At 44.9% G+C, this 23,553-nt stretch overlaps 9 protein-coding genes across 9 annotated transcripts; 4 read left to right on the top strand and 5 right to left on the bottom strand.

The window, feature by feature from the left end:
- Positions 1-120: 120 nt before the first annotated feature.
- F5B22DRAFT_650331 (uncharacterized protein) lies at positions 121-486 on the top strand (the record flags this gene model as incomplete). The annotated part of the gene is made up of 2 exons (XM_047979301.1): positions 121-253; positions 314-486. 2 exons carry the CDS (start codon positions 121-123, stop codon positions 484-486), a joined length of 306 nt encoding a protein of 101 aa, XP_047827086.1.
- A 1,009-nt stretch (positions 487-1,495) lies between these two features.
- F5B22DRAFT_622265 (uncharacterized protein) lies at positions 1,496-3,693 on the bottom strand. The gene has a single exon (XM_047975943.1). It carries the CDS (start codon positions 3,468-3,470, stop codon positions 1,812-1,814), a length of 1,659 nt encoding a protein of 552 aa, XP_047827085.1. The 5' UTR covers positions 3,471-3,693; the 3' UTR covers positions 1,496-1,811.
- Positions 3,694-4,936: 1,243 nt separating this feature from the next.
- F5B22DRAFT_650329 (uncharacterized protein) lies at positions 4,937-5,248 on the bottom strand (the record flags this gene model as incomplete). The annotated part of the gene is made up of 1 exon (XM_047979300.1): positions 4,937-5,248. The coding sequence occupies one exon, from the start codon at positions 5,246-5,248 to the stop codon at positions 4,937-4,939; it is 312 nt and encodes a 103-aa protein (XP_047827084.1).
- Positions 5,249-6,285: 1,037 nt separating this feature from the next.
- On the bottom strand, positions 6,286-9,264 carry F5B22DRAFT_622259 (organic solute transporter Ostalpha-domain-containing protein). The gene is made up of 4 exons (XM_047975942.1): positions 8,746-9,264; positions 8,459-8,609; positions 7,973-8,399; positions 6,286-7,914 (listed from the first exon to the last, which is right to left on the bottom strand). The coding sequence occupies exons 1-4, from the start codon at positions 8,798-8,800 to the stop codon at positions 6,907-6,909; spliced, it is 1,641 nt and encodes a 546-aa protein (XP_047827083.1). The 5' UTR covers positions 8,801-9,264; the 3' UTR covers positions 6,286-6,906.
- A 794-nt stretch (positions 9,265-10,058) lies between these two features.
- F5B22DRAFT_432724 (uncharacterized protein) lies at positions 10,059-10,466 on the bottom strand. The gene has a single exon (XM_047971768.1). It carries the CDS (start codon positions 10,372-10,374, stop codon positions 10,126-10,128), a length of 249 nt encoding a protein of 82 aa, XP_047827082.1. The 5' UTR covers positions 10,375-10,466; the 3' UTR covers positions 10,059-10,125.
- F5B22DRAFT_432725 (isochorismatase) lies at positions 10,467-11,232 on the top strand. The gene has a single exon (XM_047971769.1). The coding sequence runs from the start codon at positions 10,558-10,560 to the stop codon at positions 11,167-11,169; it is 612 nt and encodes a 203-aa protein (XP_047827081.1). The 5' UTR covers positions 10,467-10,557; the 3' UTR covers positions 11,170-11,232.
- A 2,185-nt stretch (positions 11,233-13,417) lies between these two features.
- On the top strand, positions 13,418-14,707 carry F5B22DRAFT_622257 (uncharacterized protein). Its single transcript, XM_047975941.1, has one exon. The coding sequence runs from the start codon at positions 13,496-13,498 to the stop codon at positions 14,627-14,629; it is 1,134 nt and encodes a 377-aa protein (XP_047827080.1). The 5' UTR covers positions 13,418-13,495; the 3' UTR covers positions 14,630-14,707.
- On the bottom strand, positions 14,679-16,452 carry F5B22DRAFT_622256 (uncharacterized protein). Its single transcript, XM_047975940.1, has 3 exons — positions 15,733-16,452; positions 15,347-15,579; positions 14,679-15,289 (listed from the first exon to the last, which is right to left on the bottom strand). The coding sequence occupies exons 1-3, from the start codon at positions 15,998-16,000 to the stop codon at positions 14,747-14,749; spliced, it is 1,044 nt and encodes a 347-aa protein (XP_047827079.1). The 5' UTR covers positions 16,001-16,452; the 3' UTR covers positions 14,679-14,746.
- Positions 16,453-17,587: 1,135 nt separating this feature from the next.
- Positions 17,588-21,147, top strand: F5B22DRAFT_622252 (glycoside hydrolase superfamily). The gene is made up of 5 exons (XM_047975939.1): positions 17,588-18,238; positions 18,309-18,454; positions 18,508-19,213; positions 19,303-20,279; positions 20,329-21,147. The coding sequence occupies exons 1-5, from the start codon at positions 17,949-17,951 to the stop codon at positions 20,883-20,885; spliced, it is 2,676 nt and encodes an 891-aa protein (XP_047827078.1). The 5' UTR covers positions 17,588-17,948; the 3' UTR covers positions 20,886-21,147.
- The last annotated feature ends 2,406 nt before the right edge of the window (positions 21,148-23,553 follow it).

Below are 23,553 nucleotides of genomic sequence, written 5' to 3'. Positions count from 1 at the left end.
AGGGCTCAACCCGCCTTGAGTGTTTGTAACTAACCTCACAATTCCAACGCGCTGTATTAGTCATAAACCCACCAATTGCATAGAAGCCTCCGAAATCTCATACTATTCATATTATCCAACATGTCACCTCATATCTCAACAGAGACCATTGTCAATGTCGGATTCGGCATAATAGCGTGCCTCATCGGTATTGGGAGCATTATTGCTACGGTTCGCGCTGGCAGGCATCGTTTTTCCCGGCACGATTTGAGAAGTCCGTACTCAGTTACCCACTCGCAGTATGGGTCCATGTGCTGACCTAATCGCGATCAAGGAAAACAACTTCTACGACGAGGGCGAACATTCCGCCTTGTCCGTTTTGCAGCTTTTGAATATCATGATAGTGACGCCGACAGCGGGGCACTACTTCCAATGAATACCAGGGATATTCCACCGCGACCCTGGCATCGGTTCGACATGGACATTAGCAGCAAGCGCGAACAATGAGTGGAACCCAGGTTGAATGGGCGAACGGGAAGAAACGAGACGCTGTGAGCCAACGTTGCCTAGAAATTTTCTGAGCCTTGAAGCAACCTTTTTCATCTCTTAGCCTCATCTGGGGCTTGTAGACATCAAGAGTGTGTTACAGAAATATGTTTCAGCCCATGCGAATAACAATCATTCTTTAACGCTTTGGAAAATTATGTAGGTTAGAACTCTGAAGCGGTTACAGATTATTTTAGAAAGGGAATGTGTTATACCTTATCCATTGCACTGCGTCTGAAGCAGAGTATCTCGGACAGCCCCTGCAGTGCACACAAGGGATCAGAGTAAGGAAGTATTGAGTGCTCTATGTTGAAAGTGTAGGTGGTAAAGGAGTCACTTCATAATATCATGCAGGTATGTCCCCGAAGCGGATTATGCGAGGGACGTACAGCGGGTTATCTATCAGAATTGATGGTTAATTTGGATGGAATGATGCGGGCTAATATATCAGGGGGTGAGCAGGGACTGCTCACACTATTTATTAGTACACATCTCAGAGAGACAGCAAGACGCGCTCTCAACACAATAGACACACTTAAAAAACCTCCAATTGACTGGCTCGCTTATTCTGACATGATCAGCCCCTTGCATTTACATATCCAGGTAAAATATCATGAACGGGCTTGGAATTGCATCAGATTTGTTGGCATATGTAGCGGTACTACTAAGAGAGCAGTAACGGTGCGCATTTGATTTTACTGGCACATCTGCTTACAAGGGTCAATATCACCGATAGCTTCATTTTATTGCAATGAACGTCTTAATCCCCGCCATTGGCCAACTGTACCATCGAAACCCTCATATTTTGTCTCGATAGGTGAGGACCTGAATAGGCTGCACCATACGCGTGAGAAGACGATGTAGACCGATCGACCAGTACGGTGAGTTCCCAGACTTCTTTTGGCAGCAGACGGACGACTGTATGCAAGTCGCCATCTGTTTCGCGGGTTCTCCTTCTAACCACCGGATATTTGTTTATGGTAATCGTGTATTCTTCCTTTTAGCTTAACTCGATACTAATATAGATGCTCGTCGTTATATACAATTTTGTCATAAACTGACTAGCTCTACACATCCCAGGGGGACTTGGGATTGAGGGCACCTCCTCAAGTGACGACGATAGGTCGATACGAGCACAATTAGCACCGAAGACTATGACATCAAGGGTATCAATCTATATCCATGCAAGACCGTCCGAATTTTTAAATACATAATCGCGTGACCCAGTTCGTTAACGTCATATACTCTGTTTCTCCAACATACAAGTGCATCCCAGGCTAAGTCTCTTAAGACTCCCTAGCCTTGCGGCGTAGAAACTTCATCACAAACTCAAATGAGGGCATCAATTCATAAACTTCGTTCTTTGGCACGACTCTGCGGACCTCGTACCCCTTGTATTCCTGTTGAGTATAGCTGTTCATGTCCCTCATGTCACAGATGTCCGATGGCTGGACAATGTAGTTGGCCGGGTCATCGTGGTAATTCATCACACTTTTAGGGTTGTGGGGTCCCATGGTGACCGACTCCAACTCGCGCAGCGTGCCATCATGTTGCGGTATGAACTCATCAAATGAATGCCTCGAACCGCCGATATGACCAGCTTCGTGTCCCATGTAGCCGGCCAGATGGCTGCGATACTGCGGGTGGAAGGCCGTCAAGTACACCCACAAGGTGCGATCTTCCGGCTGTGGCGCAGCGGGGAAGAAGGCCTGGGCGAGAACGCTGCAGTCTAGGTCTGCATGAAAAAGAGAAAAGGCAATCCGGAAATGGGCAGGTTCGTTGCGGTCGACAGGTTCAAATTTCAAACCAGCCTCAGCCCAAGGGCTAGCACCTTCGAGGAATGCCTTGACAGTTTCGGTGGCCCAGTCCAAAGACGGGAAGGTCTCATCGCAGCAGACAAACTTGATAGGCTCACCGCTTTCGAGATGGTGAAGAACGATTGTTTTATCCAAGCCGAATCGGAGAGCGGCCGCATCAATTACAGACGACCCGCGCACAGAGCATTTTATCTTCGGGGCCGCCTCATGAAGCACAGGCGTGATCATCTCGAACAAGTAATTGATGACTTCGTCCTTGCGTAGGTTAGATGTATCAGATTGAGTCTCTACCGGAGCATTAAGAGAGTCCAAAACCCCTAGATCGCCTAGAAGAGGGAGGTTGCAGATATATCGCATGTTCTTTGGCTCCAAGATTTCTTTCAACTGATGCGAACTCAGCATGTCTGAATTGGCTTTTTTGTATATCATAGTGTAACCTAGCGAGCCCCTTTTATTGACCATTGCGCTAATAGCTGGAACAATCGCGGGATTGCTAGGAACCGAATCAGTACCGGAATCGGAGTCGGAGGTAGATTGCATGTTTTCAGAGTCCAGTTCAGCCTCGAAGCGGGCAATGCCTTCTTTGACAGAAGGCGAAACGGCGACTGACGCGCCGTCTAGAAAACTGGGAGCATGTTCGGAGCCGCTGACCCAGTTCGTAGCCGAATTCATCCGTGGTGTAATAGCAAGGCTAGGTGCATCGTCCCCTGGACTGATGCCCGGGATGAATAGGCTCGAGCTAGGGGGTCGCGGGGCATCTGAAGTTGCTTTTAAATCAACGGTTAATCGGCTATTGAAGCTAGAGACAGTGATAGTCTCCTTTCCATCATCGCTCTCGTGTCCCTTGTAAGATGGCGCTGAGCCAGTTGGTCCCGTAACAACCGAGTCATTATTTAGACTGAAGACGGTTCTGGTGTCGATGGTGTAGATGGAGCTGGTGTCGTCACTTCGCTCATCATCGGATTCTGGGTACCGGTCGACAATGTGACGGTCGTGATGATCGAATGGTATAGACTGGGCGGGAGGAGGTAGTGGACTCTCGCCTTCGAGATGGAGATGCATGTCCCCGGGGGATCCATCGTCCGCGGTGCCCCGAAAGGGATCGTCCGCCCATGCAGTAGGTGTCATACTCGCGATTTGTGTCCGTTGACAGGTTTCGGGGCCAGATGAGCCTATTATATAATCACACAAGTACCCGGCCCGGTGTAGGAATGGGGAGTGAGCGAACGAGACTAGGCACAACAGAAGCAAGGCGTATAGAGAAGAAGGGAAATTTTCAAGTAAGCATAACTGGGAGAACGATTATATATATGCAAGCTATTACCCCAGCGTGCGGGGATCTTCATTCATTCGTTTATGGCTGGAGAGCGGATGGAGGGCCAGCGCGGGGAGCTTGTTGGCGACAGGTGTGGTTCACCACATCAACCCACTGTACTATCGCCGTAGAATCTCTAGTATGGATTGTATATGTGCTATCAATAGGCAGCGTCTTCACAACTCTGACAAACTAGCAACTGAGTATGAATACCTGTATACACCGTCCCGTTGACAGGGCATCTAGTAGCCTTTTTCAACTGATCTTGCGGCATCCTCTCATACATATCATCATAGGGTCACTATCAACTTGTTCGAGAGTCGTCTACGACCTATCTCACCAGCCATCAAAGCCAGTCGTAAGTCTGTTTCCTTACGTTGCACTGCTCTACAGCGCTGATCGCCTGTGCTTTCGTGTCTCTGCAACCGCCATAAGCTAATAGTTGTTGCCGGACTGAGAAATTACTTCAACCTTGATTGATATTACTGATTAAACAATCGGCCAGCCGAACTTCGTCAGCTATGTATACTGAGAGGCCTTTTGGAGACGAAATAAGTAGAGGGGTTTTTAGAAAGCTCTAGAAGCTCCTCATCTAGGTAGGGATTTTGCCCGTGTGATGCACTGAGGCAGCTGTTAGCAACCATTGTTCACTGTGATCTGTACTCATTCAATCAGACAACCTATTTTGTAAGCTAGAATCTACAGATGCATCACTGCAAAGCAATATTGAATGAAAAATAATAGTACGAGTTATGGCATGAAGATGGTAGATTTGAATCGTTGATATGAAAAACTCATTCGTCTGGTGGTACCTATATCCACCTAGGTAGGTAGGAGAGCAGTAATGAATTGGAGTACGGAGGTTATGGTCCCAGATATCCATCACCCTTGGCACCCTAGGCCAATACTAAGGGTGATGGGTATTTACGACCCAACCTCCTTAGTGAAACTACCCATGGCTTTAACTAATCATGGCCTTTAGAGATAAATAGCTTCTACCAATAGGGAATTAGGTAACCGAGTAATACTGAAAGTCAACAAATGTGAATTGCGTGCTAAAAAGTCTATGTAGTGCTACCTTTTCGAAGCCATCGTGAGCCGTATCATACAGAGATTTCTCCGAATCCTCCGATCTGGCGCTGACTAATCCACTCCTTTGTCTGGTCACACTACCCTATTTCAGTAACTGGTGCCCATTTGGTTTTAATCACAAATCTGCTTATAACTACCTAACCTTCCCCTTTCGTAGCCCGATGGACAATGTGTGTACGGATGCCCTCTAATCTTGTTTTCCGACTTTGCCTCCCTGAAAGCCCAAGTAAACTGGTTCGCCAATATCGATGCCGAAACGATACCTCTCATCATCGTCCCACCAGCCGAGTTTCACATCGTATGAGTCAAAGTGCTTCGCCAGTTCATCATCGTTTTTCCATTCGGCCTCCGGGGGCATATAATCCTGGCTGTACATAAATCGACTGTCTGCTAAAAGTGCCATCACGCTCGCAATGGAGCAGGGGTTTCGTGGTAACATACCCCTAAGCTTCGTGAGCCAGAAGGACAGTCCACTAAGTATCAGAATGATGGCAAACATGATTTGGAGTGCTAATTTAGACGCGAAGTCCCATTAGTTGAGAACATTTTGCAGTTACCTCCCCCTTGAACACATCGTGCGTCGAATTACCGTCCTCTATAGGCTTCCGGAACACAGGGCTGTTCAAGACCAAAACCATGTACGTCTGGTAAAACTGCGAAACAGCTGCTGAAATGGAAGGTATATGACGGTTACATTCAACTGAACTACTTGATCTGAGTAAGGTTAGGCCTTTCCCCTAACATCACTCTCACCAGAGGCCTTCATCAACACCATCCTCATCACTATAGCAGGCATCGTCCATATAAGCATCCGACAATTACAATTGCACAAGACCATATACACCCATCCTACCGCCGACTTACTCGAGTAGCCTACACCACATGTCGATGTCATCAAGATCAAGATACCCTTTTACCGAACACCACACGGCGGGGACAGCGCGCAGCATTTGCATCTTCTAACATCCTCGCAGTATCGCCTTAATACATCCAAGACTTGAAAATAACAAAGAGTAAGGCAGTGCTAAAACCACAAGTAGATAGATCCCAGGTTTACATCGTCAGCTGAAGCGGGGTATCGTGCCACTGTCCGCGAGCGCAACGTAAAAGCAATCGTAGCGGTAGGAGAGAAGAAAAGAAAAAAGATTCTGGCCACCGAGGGGATCGAACCCCCGGGACCTAACGATGCAGAGTAGTTATGCAGAGTAAGTATGCAACCGCTAACCGCTAGGTAAAGATACAAGTAGATATGCTTCGCTAGGCCGTACCAACGCGGCCAGTAGCCCAGAGGTCTGTTTGGGAATATATGCTGTATGACAGGTGGGATAAGGTTATTGGGTTGAAGTATATTCTGGGCACGGACCGAGATAGTATTAATAATCACAGTGTGGATGGTTGTGAGACTGGTTTAATCGATACTGAAACAGTATGGACGTGGGTAAGTCTAGTTTAGGTAAAAGGGAAAGATAACTTATTATAATATTCAGCAAGGGGTTAGATGTTAAGCTGGGAGTCAAGGTCACGATCAAGTTGAGTGTTATTAGAAGGACTCTATATGCTGAAAACCCCAGGGCCTCAACATTGTGAAGTAGGCAGTGTGAGATGAAGACATATCTCTAACTCGAACACCGGAATCTCATGATAATAAGTCTTCGTCGTGAAATTCTAAAATACTTGAATCCCTAGGTCACTATCATATGCCACCGCTATGGTCCCATTATCCACTACATAACATCTTAAACAGTATTCAATTCAGCATCAAACTCCGCGTCATGAAATAAATCAAGTGAAATGAACAAATTTATATACACGGCGACATCACCTAACATCGGCATCACACACCATGCACTACTACTATATAACGCATCATCCCGCCTCTCTCCGTCTCACTCTCTCGCACTCTCATAGCCAGCGGGCAGAGTTGAAACCCCCTTAGATTCCTTACCCTTAAAAACTCGTCTTATCTAATTTCATAAGCTTCCAAAATTTAATTCAATTCAATCCCCGCCAACGCCAAACTGGGAAGAGCCTAGAAACCTAGGTAGGTAGTCAGACATTACACAATTCATTATTCCTAATCTTCCAAGGCGTGAACCCAATCTACTGCTTTGCTCAAAAATTCTAGTTTGAAAAGACAAAAGCTTGCATGCCCGGTTCTTATCTCGAGCTGCCATGTGGATCATACTGATGACCCCATAATGCGTTGCCGACCTGGGCTTGGGTTGAATTCCTAGGGTTTCGCGGCGGATTAGAACCCGGCGGGACCTCGTCCCCGGTGTGACCGCTATATGGATCGCCTGCGTCGTATGCGTAGTACTGCGGTCCGGCAGCCCCTATATCGCCTCTATCATCGTAGGGTGCATAAGTAGTTGTGTGGGTTGCCGGGCCCTGTTCTGTGTGTTCGTCGTATGCTTGCGGATTGACCATTGTATCTTTGTAGGGTGTCGCCTGTCTCTTATGCCCGCTTGCCGGATTAGGTTGGGCATTTGCTATAAGTCCGGCGCTCTCCTCCGGCATTGGATCTCCAGGGGCATTAGGTAAGCCAAATGTACTCCGACGAAACTGGTTCGCGATTGGTAAATGGTCTGTACTCTTACCATTAGGATTTTGAGACGAGTAGCTTGTATCAGCCTTGAGTTGATAGCTTGGGTCTTCGTGGCGGTGCTTAGCCCCAACAAATAGCCAGCGGATCCCTCGGCCGAACGCCTTGATGATGTCCCATGGGTTAATAGCGTCAACGAACGCTTTGAGGCCGAGAAATCCTCCCTGCTTAGGCCCACGCTCATTTTCTCGGGGTGGTATTCCAATCGTGGAATTGGGGCTGGGATAAAACGTAATCTTGGCGTCTTCCTTGTACTGAGCATAAGGGAAAGACCACAAATGAAGTATGGCGAAGAGAGCCATCTCAAAACAGAGGAGTAAGCTAGGGATGCCCACTTTCAAGTCGGGATAAGCGAGCTTCTCGTTAGGCTTCACAAGGTGAACAGTTTCCGAGGTGACCAATGAGATAACGACAGTCTGCCAGAAGGACAAGAAGACAACAAGTTTGATGGCCAATACTTTAAGGCCCAGCTTATGCTCAGCGAGAGCCACCCTGAATTGTGAGTAAAATTGAATCAAACAATAGATGGCAATCGTTACTGCGGTAGCTTCAATCGCAATGACCTAAGGTAATCGTGAATTAGCAGACATGTGCAGACCCTATTTTGAAATCGTGACATACCCAGACATGAGCGAATACTGGACTATTTGAACTCTCGCAATATCGGCCAAAATATTGTGTTACAACAGCAGTGATAGCCATGGCGACGCGTATGAAGCAGTATTGATAGACACCGACCCAGATGACGTTGAACCAGGTCAGCCCTGATTTTGGTACCCTCCAACAGCCACGATCACCGCCGCAGCATTTGGCAAACCAGTTCACGGGTATAAGCCAAGGCTTGATCGGATGCAATTGGCGGAAGAATTGCTTCTGCTCGTGGAGATCCGGCGCCACGAGATGACACATCAACGCAAAGAAGGACGAGATGGCGAAGGCTTCGTACGCCTCACTAATGACTTGAAAGTATATGGCATGCCAATAGAAGTAAAGAGAGAGAAAGGACGACGTCGCATAGATAGGGACCATGAAAAGGATTCGAATGATGCTGTTGTTTGTTAGCTTCCATTGTTACAAGCCGGCGACAATTGTGGGTAGGCAGCATACTGTCTTTGCTCGCGAGGTTTCGTGTAGTTGAGCGCATGTTGCCACATAAGATAGAAGCTCACGATATAGGCGATGATGGTAGAGCCGCCAGCGATGATCAGAGCCAACTGGTGGAAGTTGAGGTCGCCAACAAGCTTCTCCTCGGACCCGACTGTATGGTAGACGAAGCGATCAGCATTGTTAGCCCGCTAGATAAGACTTGGATTGGATGACTTGGCGCCATGACTCTCGGCGCGCGGCAAGGACAAGGGCGGGCGAAGCTTATTTTGCTTGGGGTGAGAACATACTGCGCAAATCCTCCAGTGTGGAGTTACATGTTGTATTCCAGAAATCCGAGCCCATGTTGGCGGGCGCGGTGTCACACGAGAAGCGTCAACTGTTGTGAGGCCCTGCCTCTGCGAGCAATTGAATGGGGCAACCGAAGAGGTCTGAGGTCTCGCGCGCAGCACAATCGACTACTTAGGGGCTCGCGATGATGCCAAAGGAGTGGCGATGGTTATTCGACGCTGGCGATGTATTCGGGGAACTTGCGCATGCGGTTGGGTATTCGGAGACTTGCTGATCGGAGGTCGATGGTGAAGCTACGGGTGAAATGAAGCGTGGAATCGCCGGGGCAAGTGGTTTCAAGGAACAAAGGACTCGGTAGGTCGGGGTATCGGTATCTCGGTGGGAGGAGGATGGGGCAGCGTTGGACGTGTCGTCGTCGTCGGCGTCGTCGTTCCAAGCGGCAGCGACGAGATCTGTTGATGAACAAGAAGTGAAGAATAATTGAAGTTTCAAGATGAACAGGCCGGGGCCGTTGGGAAATGAACCAGCAGGGTAAATGGGAATTAAAGGGACCTACCACGTCCAGAGATGCCGATCTGGCGTTGGTGTGCAGGGTACCTAGGTGGGTACCTAGGTGGGTACATAGGTAGGGGCCATTACTTGGGCTGGCGGGCAGTGAAGTACCTACTATATCTACCTACTAGGTACCTACCTATAGTATGATACTACGCCGTGTTAGGTAGGTACATGCTTAGGTACTTCTGTCTCTATATGAGTGCTGCTGTAGAGACCCGAGAGACCTAGGCTAACCGTGGCTGGTCAAGTATCTTCACGTATCTGGGTTTATGCTTCCTGTCAGCGCTTACCTTCGGTCCCCTGGTACTGCCTTGGGCTCGCCTGGGTCTGCTTGGGCTGAGCAGGTTCACTGCCCAGTCTCTGTGAGAGAATCCGCCGCGATGATCCGCGCCAGGCCTTGCACCACGTATAGTAGCTCGAGTAGGTACTACTATACTATGTAGTATGTACACGCATGAACGAATACCTAGGACGTGTTCAGCCAGCAGATGTCCAGCTGTGATGTGGTGGCTGAGACGGCATTTGCCAAGACGGCTGCTAAAGCCTCTGGGTTTCTGTCTGGGCGCTGCGCTGCATGTCATTCGACGCCTAAGCCAAGCCTCCCCAGATGACGCAAACTCTACCAAATCAGGCAAGCCTATGTACCGAATACCTCCTACCTCTAAGCAAGGACTTCATGTCAGTATTTGAGATTGAGACATACGGGAACAGCAACAAAGTGTTGGATCACATAGTATACGAGTCGATAGATCCGATAAGATATTAGATTTATATATACCTTGAAAGCTTCAGCGCTATTACGTCATTTGAAGTCTATGCATAGTCTATATGTAGAGATGTTGGGCATAGATATGCGTTAACACTCGACACTTTACAAGCACGTTATATAGAACGCTTGCTGTCAATTCCGAATCCGACATGATTGGCTGGTTATCGATTACAAAATGTTTCTGATTACCGTATAAAGCTGCAATACTAGAGTGATGACTTAGGCGCCCTTCGCATGTACAAGTCATACCTCTCTGAGCGGAAATACACATAACGGACATCGTAGTTCCAAGTGTGACTAACATAGCTCCCGATAGCGCAGGAAAAAAGAAGACGGCTCATCCAGGCATAAATACCAAGACGCCAGCAAAGACGAGACAACGATGCCCTCACTATAAAAGGCTACACACCGGGGGTTTTACCTCCCCTCTACCGCCTATAGATTTGCCATCGGCCAACACACACAGTATCACGGGGCTCGTTTCACCATGGCGCCAACATCCGCTCTCCTCCTCATCGATATCCAGCAGGGCTTCAACGACCCCTCATACAAGGGTCGCTCAACCCCGGACTTCGAAGTCAACATCGCGAAACTCCTCGCCGCCTTCCGCGCCGCAGACAACGCGCACGTGATCCACGTGGCCCACCACTCCCGCTCGGAAGCCTCCGCGCTGCACCCCTCGAAGCCCGGCGTGCACTTCATGGAGTACGCCGCCCCGCGCCCGGGCGAGCTAGTCCGGTCCAAGGACGTCAACTCGGCCTTCGTTGGGACGGACCTCGAAAGCGTCATCAAGAAGCTTGGCGTGCAACGGCTTGTTGTGGCGGGGCTGACCACGGGCCATTGCGTTAGCACCTCCGTCCGGATGGCCTCTAATTTGCGCGTCGTGGATCATCCGCATGGCGGCGTGGCGGCGGGGCACAAGACCGCAGGGGAGATCATTGTCGTAGCGGATGCTACGGCTATGTATAATTGGCCGTATGCGGGGGAAGTCGTGGATGGGGATACCTTGCATGAGATCAATTTGGCTACGCTGGACGATGAGTTCTGCGTCGTGCGAAACACTGAGGAGGTGTTGATGTTGCTAGATGGCGCGTCTTAGTAGCATAGGCAGAAACAATGAATAAACTAATCTCATTAATTATGTCTTGATAGCGACACTTGGCGCTGATTATGTGATGTTGCAGTATGAGATGTCGCATACCTACTGCTTGTAGTGAGTTTATGTACCTAGGTCTACGGCAACATAATGTGTGAGAGGACTTCGCCGCTCCAGAGTAAAGGTATGCATTATTCTTACACAAGCAAGTTTAACTCTATGTGTTCATTTTAGTAAACGAATTAGTTCTCAGCAGATCATTCCGCATGCACTTTGGAGGATGATGATCAACGCGTAGGATTGCTAGTCCTGTTCCTTTCGGAGCCCGAAGTCCCTCTCAGACGTGTCGTGATCTTCCCTTCCTCATTATTTTTCTTTCTGCCTTCGCTTTCATCCTTTTTTTGTTCCGTGTTCTCACGTCCTGATTAATTCTCTGATATCCCAATTGCGCTGCATAGTGCTTATTGGCATCGTGTACTCTTGATAATAAGGATGGTATGGGAATACCATCTGGTGCACTACACTTTGAAGTATAGCTTGTGTCTACGAACAATAGATTGTGCTACGTTGAACGCAAAGCAGTCGTAGAAATGCCCCAATTCTAGAAGTCGAGTTGTCGTGCCGCCGGCCCTTAGCAATGTCTTAGACCGTATTTTCAATATAATGAATAATTTCGGATCCAAGCCTGAACTGCCTGATTAGTGCGAGATATTACATAGAGCGTAGAACAGGCGGATTCCCTACAGCTGTCCTTGTTCTACCCATGAATGATAGATATAGTATGCGTAGTTGTTTCATTCCAGCTCAAGGATAGGTCGCTAAGAGGAATATCTTATCTCTCCCCGAGGGTAGAATCCAACCTGAAAGTTTCACAATTCCTTGGCCAGCTAGTTCTCTGTGCTTCTATTGCAGCATACGATGCCTACCATATGACTCCTAACAATTCCTAGCCTGAGGCACAAACATCTAAATTTTAGACAGCAGTCGTCTTCTTCAAGATTAACTACCTATTCCTCCGATTGCATTAGACAGCGAATATGGCAAAAAAAGAGACCAAACAGACTTGACCTCAAATTTCACGACAATGGGCGCGAGCGCGCCTCGCTTTGATCTTTTCATCAGCATTCTTGATCACTATTAGTATCTTATTGGTTGTCTATCATGGACGTCCGATCCGGAGCTTCCCACGGGGCGTTACGTTGAACGGTGTTACATCCATTCTTGCGACCGCGTATAAAGCTTCTTTGTGATTCGCCATTTCGGCGGTACTCCGCCAGTCGGAATGGGACCGGTATGCGAAAGGGGTTCGCCGCTTTAAGGACTTTAAGTGGATAGATGAAGCAAGCAGAGGCCCTCTCGGAGCATTTCGCTGCTTCTTCGGTCGAACAAATAAGATCTCAGTATTGTCGCTTGCAACCGTTGTTGTCATCTTGGGCCTTCTTATCGATCCCTTCCTCTAGCCACTTTGAGGAGTGTCCAGTCACAGTTGAGTCAGATACTGTATGTACGGGAGTGTTCACGAAGATATTCACAACGCCAGCTACATTTTCCAAACAGTAACCGCAAGTTCTCGCCCTTCGTGACTTTGCAATGGTGCGCCAAGACGGAGACGTTGGATGCAAGCCGCCTTTCCATCAATTGCTACCGGAGTAATGACTACACGGCCTCGGAAACATGATATCTAAGTATAAAAAAACACGAACACTGCCGTGAGCATAGTCGTGGGACAGCGATTAGCTGCCAAGAAAGATCCGGTTTCTTAAATTGATGTTGTTCTTTCTACAATAAGCAGATTCTCTCATAGTGGCCTATAATTAACTTTTATCTCCGATGATATTATGGTTACAGCAGTATTATGCCTTCGTTATCTAACCCCTATTAGCTCTTAAGCAATGACTATTCTGAAATTCAACGACTATACTATCGAGAACTTATAACGTTATGTGATTTAACTATAATAGTACCAGAGAGGCTCTAGCAGAGTAAGGTAGCGATTGATTTCGGAGTAGTAAGTGATAGAAAGGTTCTTCTAATTTGAAGCAAGTTAGATGGCGCATCCCTTCTTTATAGCCAGCGAATCCTGCCCACGGGTGTGCGTACATCCAGGTTCAAGACCACCGACAGTCACAATTCGATGCTGTTGGTTCATAATATGCATTGTGTTGTGTTGCGTTGCGTCGCCCAGCCCCACTTGCGAACCCACCCCGTGACCGTGATAAGACAGCCCCTCGTTCTATTTATCCGCGGGCAGTTCCTGTTTCCTTTCTCATATGGATTGCATCTAACATAAGTCATAGAACCCCATCCAGGTTGCTATCGTTTAGGAGAAATGTCGTCGATGATTACCGCTGACACTCTCCGGCGTTGCACATTGCATCAACTCCCCGTTGAGCTTGTCGTACATATCATGAAGGCATCGCCTAGCCTGTCGGCACTATGGAGCTTCATCAACACCAGCGCCCGCTTGGCTACTATCTTCGATGGCTGTGCTCTTGAAGTTACTGAGAACGTTCTGCGATGCACTGTTCCTGAACAGACTCAGGTTTTGCTCTACGCTGTGTTTCAACTTCGCTTGTCTCTTCATCCGCCCAGTTTGCATGCCGCCAGGGAATTGCGTGAGGTGAACCTCAGCAGCCTCCAGGATCGTCTCCTAGCTACACCAATCACCACGTCGGAAATTCCACGAAGCTTTGTTTTTCTGGCTCATAAGATACATGTCCTGGCCCACGAATGTATCGAGCACTATATCAGGGTTTGCATGACAATGAATCCTTCTTGCCTAGACGACCCAACATTCAAGGGCTATTGGTACTTAAAGCTGAGACAACCCAAAGGCCGGCTCTACCAGCCTAAGGACTCTGGTCCCCCCTCATGGGCTGAGGAACAGCTTGTTCTATTGAACATGTGGCGACTGCAATATTACTTTGATATGAAAGCAGCGTGTGATGTCGGCCAACTTGGATGGTCTACAGCCGATCAAGAAGAGCTAAAATCATTGGATCTTCCCGAGTTTTACCACATGAGTCCTGCTGGGTCCGGGCATTACATAACCGAGCAACTCATGACAGTTTACGCGTACGTGCACGGAGTTCGAACCCCTGAACAGGATGCGACGCTTCCACTTCGCTTACCATCGCCAAATACACGTAGTCGATTCGACCTCGGGTGTTTCCCTGAGCCAAAGCGAAACCAGCCAGACGGGAAAGCACTTATAATCGATTTCAGACCAGACAGCTGGATATTTGCGTGGATGATGTCCCGTAATCTCAAAACCTCGCCGTTATGCGGCTTTGGTCCACAACACTTCCGGAGGTTCGGTTTCACCCTCTGGGAAGATAGCCGAATGACTGATTTGGGTCTTCTTCCACCTCGGAGCCACTTCTTTTCTTACGAGTATTACTTCAAATGGCGCAGCATCCTAAGTGATGAAGAGTGCGACCCGGCCAATAGAGATAACTGGTGACAGCTAAGTAGAATTTGAAGGAGGAAAACATGATTGGCAGCAAACTAGATAGGGTACAATGAATTCTTGATTATACTATCTGTGACTATTCTCAGTTTCAGTGTTACTAATCAACGCTTAGCCTTGCATGGGTTCAACATCAGTCGCGACATCATCGACATAGATCAGCATGTTCGGCGTCATAGCTCGTAAATCGTCAAGCGTATTCGAGATAGGCCAAGCTCTTTCTTCATCCCATATGCGAATTCTGGTGATAGTTTTATGTCCGAATATGTTCTTGTGCTGGGCCAGCATGTAGGCGGGACCAGCAGCATGGTAAGTGCCGAGGAGGCCCCAGAAGGCTGACGCAAGGGGGTTGGTGCCATCCTCGTTGATAGTGAAGTCAGAACCGGGCCAGGTCGGTAAAGTAGCCTGGGCGGCGGTTCGTAAGGCGTTGTAAATCGACATACGCGTATTCCAGTTGGCGATATGATCCCGAACAACATAGTTCAGCCTTTGCCCGGCTGCCACGCTCTCCCACCGGAATGCTGTTATATCTGACCACTTCTGTAATGGCGGAATCGGCGCAACAAATCCTGATTCTGCAGGTGCTACATTGGTGTATGCTATGATATACCCCTGAGGACCATTGTATATGTTTTGATAGGCTCCCAACGTTCCCTGGAATCAGCACGGTTAGCCGTTGATGCAGTGGCACACTGGAAAGAAATAGCATACCTGGTTTGGTCTGCCGTTGTCGTCCACCCCCCAGTCATTAATATGCATATCGCCCCAGGCCTGTTCGCCATCTACATTGAAACCTAGCTGATCGTAGAGTGGTCTGATATGGTCACGAAACTCTTCCACGACCGAGTTCAAGACAGATTCTGCCTCCCACCCGTATTCATCTAGGTCATCAGCTGTAAACTCACTCTGCCGAGCTAGCTTACTATTCATAAGGCACCAAAGCACTGTTAAGGGGTTAGTCGTTAGCCGTGTCATGACTCTTAGCGTGAGTTCAACATTTAGTGTTGCTGTGTCTATCATAGCTTCCAAGGATCTCTTACTATATATCTGTGTCAGTATGCACATTTCTCATTAGCGGAAGAAGCAGCACTCAAACCTTCTTCCTGTGTTTTGGCGAGCGGGCCATGAAGGAATATAAGGATCACCACCTAAATCGCCGCCCCCACGTTTGACTAGTCTGGTTGTCTTAGAGCTGTTATACCAACTACTAGCGGATGGAATAAAGAAGGCATCTGGTGCTGATTTTTCCCCGGTGGCGAGTGGAATAGATTGCACATAGGGTGTAAAGAATAAGAACAAAACAGCCGCCCAAATGGCGAAGAAGAGCCCCTTGCTCGTCATCTGCCTGTTGTTGTAGCAATGCATGCTAGTGCAAGCTGGCTATGATTCTGGTTTCTAGAACTTGAGACCAGGGCCAAGTCAAAATCGCGAAGGGAGATCCCACCCAAGTTCTTAAATACGTGGGATATGCTCGTTCTCATTGAAATAGTCCCAGGTTATACAAGAAACTTCTGTGGTGAAGAACACCGGGCCGGCAAGCCGACGGAATGAAGATACCTAGCCTCGCCTAGCCCTCACGAGACTTAAAATAATCAAAGCCGGGTGAGCCGTCTCTAGCGCTAGGGAAGTCTGGTCCTCGCTCGCTCATAGAATCCATAATCAGACATGCGAAGACAAAAAGGTGTTGAGTGCTGAGAAACCGGTGTGCAAGGGTGGGTTTCGTACCATATGCCCTCACAATCGCTCGTGATGTAACATTGACACAGAAATAAGAATATCATCGGGGATTTCTACGGTGGATTGAAGGTTGTCAGCCAACAGTCGTGGTCTAGAACATGGAATACTATGCTATGTACATTCAGTCACTATACACATCGATGCTGCGCCGCACTATAGCCACTGGCATGCATAGGGCCAACCAACAATGTAAGACGGCAATTTCGGAGACATTGAAAAAGGCCATGATACTATAACTCAATAGAACAAGCGGTGTGTCAGCGACCAACACACGCCGGTTCTCCCCCATATGACACAAGGGATTATGAAATGATTTATAACATCTTTTTCATAGCAACCTCTTTGGCACATATGGCATGGTTGAAAATAGGGTGTTAGTACGAGGAAGATGATGTTGGTAATCAAATGCAGCCACAGTGTGGATTTAATCAAGCCAAAAAGGACCATAGACATAATTATAATGGCCTGATGATAAGCTTACTTGGTCCAAGAAGTTATAAGCGAGTGTAATGATTGCAAGTCAACGTACCCTTCCAATGGATTTCAACTTGGCGATTCTAGTACCTCAGGTGCGTAGTACACAGATGAAGTTGTGAACTACCGCTTGCAAACCTCTATTCTAATACTCAGTCCAAGCCGTTAGGCCGTCGCTAGCTAATATACAACCCACCTCATCTTGAAATTCACCTTGTACACTGCATTTTATTACTGTGATACTTTCAATAATACCAGCCTGACTTATGACTCTTGTTCGGGTAGTATGCTACGTTGCCAGAATCTCAGCCTAAGGAGCCCGCAGTACGGTCAAAGGCTGGTATTGAAATGATCTCAGGGTGCCACTTCTGTATTTACCAATCTCATATTCTTATGAATGACAAGGGCACATAGCAATCTTATGAATACTACCGGTAACCGGGCCAGCAGCCGAGAGCGTCTAAGAATATAGGCAGAAAATTGATGCAATGGATTTGACATACCTTGGTTGACGTTGCTGTGGAATAGCACGGCACCAAGCGGCACAGCAAAATGTCGAATGATATTATGTAAGTGGACAACCCGATCACCTGGGTATGCTGGTTGCACGTGGCACGAACACCATACGATACCCTCGTCTGAAGTGGGCTCAATATTGATGCAATGCAGTTGGTAAACCAGACCAACAGTATGGACGAAGTTACTTCGGGAATAGGTCAAGTAAACAGTGCGTCCGAATATACCGGGACCTCCGGTTGAACCATACTGTTGGAATTGAGGTAATTCTAATAGTACAATTGATCATTCACGAAGTAACGTCACATGAATTGCAAACTGCGCCGGTTATCAATGTGGCACATGCAACTGAAAATCATTCTACACGACCGACATCGCAACCGCAATTTCGGGCCGGCGTGAGTGCAGGCAAGCTGTTCTACATGCCATCCTCGTCTAGCCATGTTCGTTTCTGACAAACTGATCGATATATTATTGTCTGTATATATTTCAGCGATCATGGCGAAAGAGAGCCGAACTGGTCCTAAGTCGACACATATTGTCTATCTTAGATGGGTTGTGTCATTCAATCCTCTTCATCGCCGAGATGCTCTATAGGCTCTTTCGCAATATCTATCTGATTTCTGCTTACCTCGGCACGCATTATGTTGACGCCGAAGAGTTGCTTGGTATCACGCACCAAAGCCCGGAACGTGCATTACCTGAACTTGGGCCTCCTTACAGTGGCTTCAAGTTTGCTCAGGATGGTGATTTAATTCCTTTAGGCTCATCGACAACTGCGCGAAATGCGCCAAATCCCCTTCAAAGGAGACAGAGGGAAGAAGACCCGACAACAGGGGCTTTGCTATGTATGAAGGCACCGTGTGTCGATGGCAGGTAAGTTGCATCTTGGCCAGGGTTTCCGGATATGAGTTTCAATGTATGGATAACGACTTATTATGACTAGTTGTTGTGGTCCTGCGGGCATTTGCGGTTACGGGCCAGACTTTTGTGGTACGGGTTGCACCAGTAACTGTGATGCAAAAGCTATGTGCGGCAGATATTCAGTGAATGGTACCGAGAGCTGTGGTATGAATATATGTTGCAGCTGGGGTAAGAACTGCTCCCGAAACGAGGCGTCATAGGCGATATTGACATCGGTCTAGGTGGTTGGTGCGGTACAACGGAAGCTCACTGTATACAAGCCAACCAGTTCACGCCGTGCCAGGTTGGTTACGGCCAATGTGAAATCATTCGCCCCAAACTATGTGGCGAAGACTCGGGAACAACCAAAGGTCGCTCTATTGGCTATTATCAAGCATCCAACTCGCGAGATCGAATCTGCAACCGGATCACACCGGATCAGATCCAGACGGACGGCTATACCCACCTATTTTTCGCCTTTGCCTCGGTTGACCCCAAGTTATTTACGATTAAGCCATGGGACGAGAATGATATACCTCTGATGACGGCCTTTACTGGACTTAAAACTTCAACTTTACAGACATGGATTGCTGTTGGTGGCTACGATTTCAGCGACAAAGATAAGCCAACGCATACAACCTGGAGTGACCTTTGCGCCAATGCGGATAGCCGTGCTACCTTCATCAGATCCGCCATGGCCTACATGGACCAGTATGGCTTCCAGGGCATGGATCTGGATTGGGAGTACCCTGTAGCTCCCGAACGCGGAGGCCAACCTGGAGATACGCAAAACTTTGTGAAGCTGGTAAAGGAGATGAAGGAGGCATTTGGAACCAACTACGGCTTGAGTCTGACACTGGCACCGGACTACTGGTACCTCCGTAACTTCGATCCGAAAGCCATGGAGCCTTACGTGGACTTTTTCAGCTTCATGGCTTATGATCTACAGTGAGTTACCGGATATCATTAGAGTACTCCTTTCGGGAGTTACACTGTATTACTCATTTATGGTAGACTCTAATCCGATGTATAAACAGTGGCTCCTGGGACAGCGACGTGTTAGCTTTGGGTGCGCTTGTTCGCGGCCAAGCCGATGTTCGAGAGATTTATAACGACACTCTACCCCTATTCTACGATGCTCTCGATCCTTCCAAGATCAACTTCGGCTTAGCCTGGTACGGCCGCGGTTACACACTTTTTGACCCAAGTTGCAATCAGCTCCTGTGTCCTTTTAAGGGACCCAGCAAGGCGGGAAAGTGCACAGGGACTCCAGGGGTCATGTCACTTCGTGAAGTCCAGCAGCTTATAGCCGAGAAGGGCCTTAAGCCGAGGCTCAATAACGAGTCTTTAATGAAAGAGCTATCGTGGGCAGACCAGTGGATAGGGTATGATGACGAAGAAACACACGCCCTGAAACGAAAATTTGCCAATAACCTCTGTTTTGGTGGAACGGTGGCGTGGAGTGTCGATTTTAACTCAGGTCCCGGTGACGGAGACCAGCCGCCTGTATCCACAGATGGTAGCTGTGGATCCGGCAGTGGTGGTAAAGTATGTGAGGGTAGCGGATTTGGAGATTGCTGCTCGGCTCATGGATTCTGTGGCAGTACTTCTGACCACTGCGGGAATGGGTGCCAGAGCGGCCGATGCTTTACCGGCGGCGAGACCACTGACGGAACCTGCGGCGCCGGTTATAACGACATTGTCTGTGGCCTATGGCCTCAGGGGAGTTGCTGCTCTCCGGCGGGCTTTTGCGGCCGTTCGGCAGATCACTGCGGCCCTGGCTGCCAGAGCGGACCATGCTGGCAAGATCCAGATGGGAAAGGTTCTGGTGATGTTTACATTGATAATACCGTCTACGTCCAGCCTAGTCCTACAGTTCAATGCTTTCCTCCCTGTACCTTAGTGTTTCCTCCATCTACCATGCCGACAGCCACCACGTTATCTTTTGCGCCCTTCACGACTGCTTTGACTATTGGCAGTTCTGTGGCTACAACAGTGCTCAGGCCTTCACCAGGTAAATGTCGCGCCGAAAATATAAAGAATCCATCACTAATCAAGATTAGTAACGACAAGTGTCATCTGGTTCTCGAACCTACCCATTTCCTCTGGGCAGGATACCGGCACCTTTGCGCTCACAACCAGCGTCGTTCCATCTCCCATAACAATCAGCCTAAACGGCCTGACCAGTACAGTCAATTTCTCAGCTATTGCGCCGATCTTTGACACCACCAGCACGACGCCAATATACTATACCCTCCCAACCACCTTGTACTCAACAAAAGGCACCACGCAGTATTTCTCGGAAGATCAGATTACTACGTTGAGTGGCTTAACAGAAATCTCTACGAGCACAACTGTATGGGTAGATATTGAAACCTCTACAACTTCTTCTACCAGTACTACTTCTACTTCTACTAGTACTACTTCTTCTACAGTTGTCCCAATCATCATAGGGCCAGGTGGCTTTTATTGGTCTCCTATTCCGTTCCCGACGGGACCCAAGTTTCCCATTCCAAATTTGCCCTCACCTCCGCCTATTCCGAGCCCTTCTTGCTTCAAGTATCACACGGCCAAGACTCCAGAACCGAAGATAACCGATGCTACCCCTAGAGGAAAGTGAGGCTATAAGCGATTGGATAAGGATAATCTATTAGCTATAAAAAGACTAACAGTTAAAGCATAAATGCCTAACAGACAAAAGGGAGTTATAAATTGTATAAGGCTTAAATGAGTATAAATAGCTAAAGAATCTCCCACTCCAAAAGAAAGAAAAAAAGAAAGATCAAGGCCCTAAAGACCCCTAATAGATTATTAATAAATATAACTAAGTTCTAAGCCCTTTATAAAAGCCCTTATTATAAATAATCTACTATTCCCCTTTAGGATATTCCAATATAGCCTAAACCTTTGCTTAACGGATAAGCTTTAATAAATCTTTATATATATATAATATTATTTTAAGCTTAAGTCCTTATAAATATAGGATTATTTTAATAAGATATTTCCTTTACCCCTATTAAATAAAGGTATTTTAGGATAATTTATACTTTATATTTAATAACTTAAATATTATAAATTATAATTTTAATATTTTTATTTAAAGAGTAAGAAGTAATTAATAACTTTATTAACTTAAAGCTTTAAACTTTTTTAAAATTGTAAATGTACCCTAGCTATAAAACTTTAATTCTAATTTTTATTATCCTAATAAGGATAGTTTAGACTTTAATTCTTTAAGATCCCCCTTATTATATAAAAACTGTTTTAAGGATAAGTAGTAGTTGAATTATCCGCTTTTGCTACTTTATTGGACCTTAGAGCCCGAAATTAAGGATGTTCCGCCCCCTAGCAACTTATAAGTAGAATTAAAACGTATAGAGGTATTAAACAAATATTCCGTTAATTTTAATTAAAATCTAACTTTTACTTTTAAATAAGCTATATCCCTTTTATTATTACTTATTATATTTAAACCTGCTTATTTTAATTAAGTTATATCCCCTTTTTTTAAAGGATTATTTCCTTTAAAAAACTTATTTAAATTTATTAATTAATTAGCTTTATAATAAAATTCTTTTATTATAGCTTTTAAATTAATATTTAAAGCTATAGAACTTACCTTTTATAACCTAACTATTTATAATAATATTAAGGATATAAAAATGGAATATATAAATATAATAATTTAAAACCTTTTATAATAGGTTATAAATATTTATAATTATATAGGTAAAACCTTTTAAATAGCTTAATCTTTATAAAAATATAAGTAAGGAATACCCTTTAAATAAAAAAAAGCATTCCAAAATATATATATTACTATTTATAATATATATAATACTTTAATTAATTTATATAAAATAAATATATAAGTAATTTAAAAATAAATAAAATATTTTTAATAAAAGATTATATAAAGAAGTATTACCTTCTTTTAAAATATATAAGGAATTATTATATATATTATATAGGATATTTAATCTTAAGCTAATATTATTAATTAGTTTAAAGAGGTAGTGGATTATTATTATTAAGCCCTTTAAACTTTTTAAAGTAAACTTATTAAATAAAAAGCTAACTATTAGGAGACCTAAAGAGTTATAAATAATTAAGCTATTATAATTAGGAAATAAATTAATTAATTTATAAACCGCTTTATTATAAACCCTAATTAAATTAATAAGCTATAAATTTATATTTAAATAATAATTTAAAAAATCTAAAAATAATTAAATAAATAAATTATACTTAATATAAACTAAATCATCAATAAGTTAAAAAAGCGTAGTATTATAACCAGCTTTACTAATTATCCCGCTATAAAATATTTGTTATTAAAAGCTATCCTATAATAATAAATCAATAATAAAGTATTATAAGTAGTAAAAGCTTAATTAATTATTTAAACCTTTTAAACATAATATATAGCAATAAAAATTTTATTAGGAATTTTTACTAAAGTTACCCTATTACCTAAAGGTAATTTAAAAAGAAACCTTAATAGCTTTAATAATAATAATAACCCCTTTAAAGGATAACCCCCCTATAGTCCGCCTAAAGGACCTAAAGGAAATTTAAATAACGATAATCCCTTTAACCTTCCTATTAATAAATTAATATATACCTTTTTAACTATATTTAAAAGTATTAATTTTATAATTATAACATTCAATCCTATTTAATTTAATAAGCCTTATACCTATAATAAAAAGGATATCTTTAAATTTTTTCTATAATAGGTTAAAATTAAAGATTATATATTTATATATATAAAAAGTTTTTCCTTTAATAAATACTATATTAATTAAATTAACTTCCTTATAATAAATAAAGCTTTATAATAATATTAATTTTATTAAAAATAAATCTGCTATATTAGTATTATTAATACTTAAGCAATTTATCGAATAGCCTTAAAAGCCCAGTTTAAGGATCCTTTAATAACATATTAAAATGTTAATACCTTTATAAAGGTAAAATATTCCGGTAATATTGCTTAATTCCTTATTAAAATCCTTAACCGGAATAATTCGGTAAAGTAATCTAGCCCTATATTTTAAACCTTTATTATTAAATGCCTACCATTTAAACTTATAAAGATAATCTATTATAATTAGAGCTATATCCTTAAAAATAATAATAAGTTTTTTAATATAATTTAAAAAGCTAGCATTATTTATAAAAATATATTAATATACTTTAAATTATTTTTAAAAGGTATACTTAATTTAATAAAGGAGTAATTAAAGTTAAGCTATTAAAATTAAAGTAAAAAGAATTGCTTTAAC

Source organism: Xylaria bambusicola (assembly GCF_022495145.1).
Source record: "Xylaria bambusicola strain CBS 139988 unplaced genomic scaffold F5B22scaffold_52, whole genome shotgun sequence".
In the NCBI taxonomy this organism is placed as follows: Eukaryota; Fungi; Ascomycota; class Sordariomycetes; order Xylariales; family Xylariaceae; genus Xylaria; species Xylaria bambusicola.
Note: the sequence above shows the minus strand (reverse complement) of the source record. Positions and strands in the feature narration are given on the sequence as shown.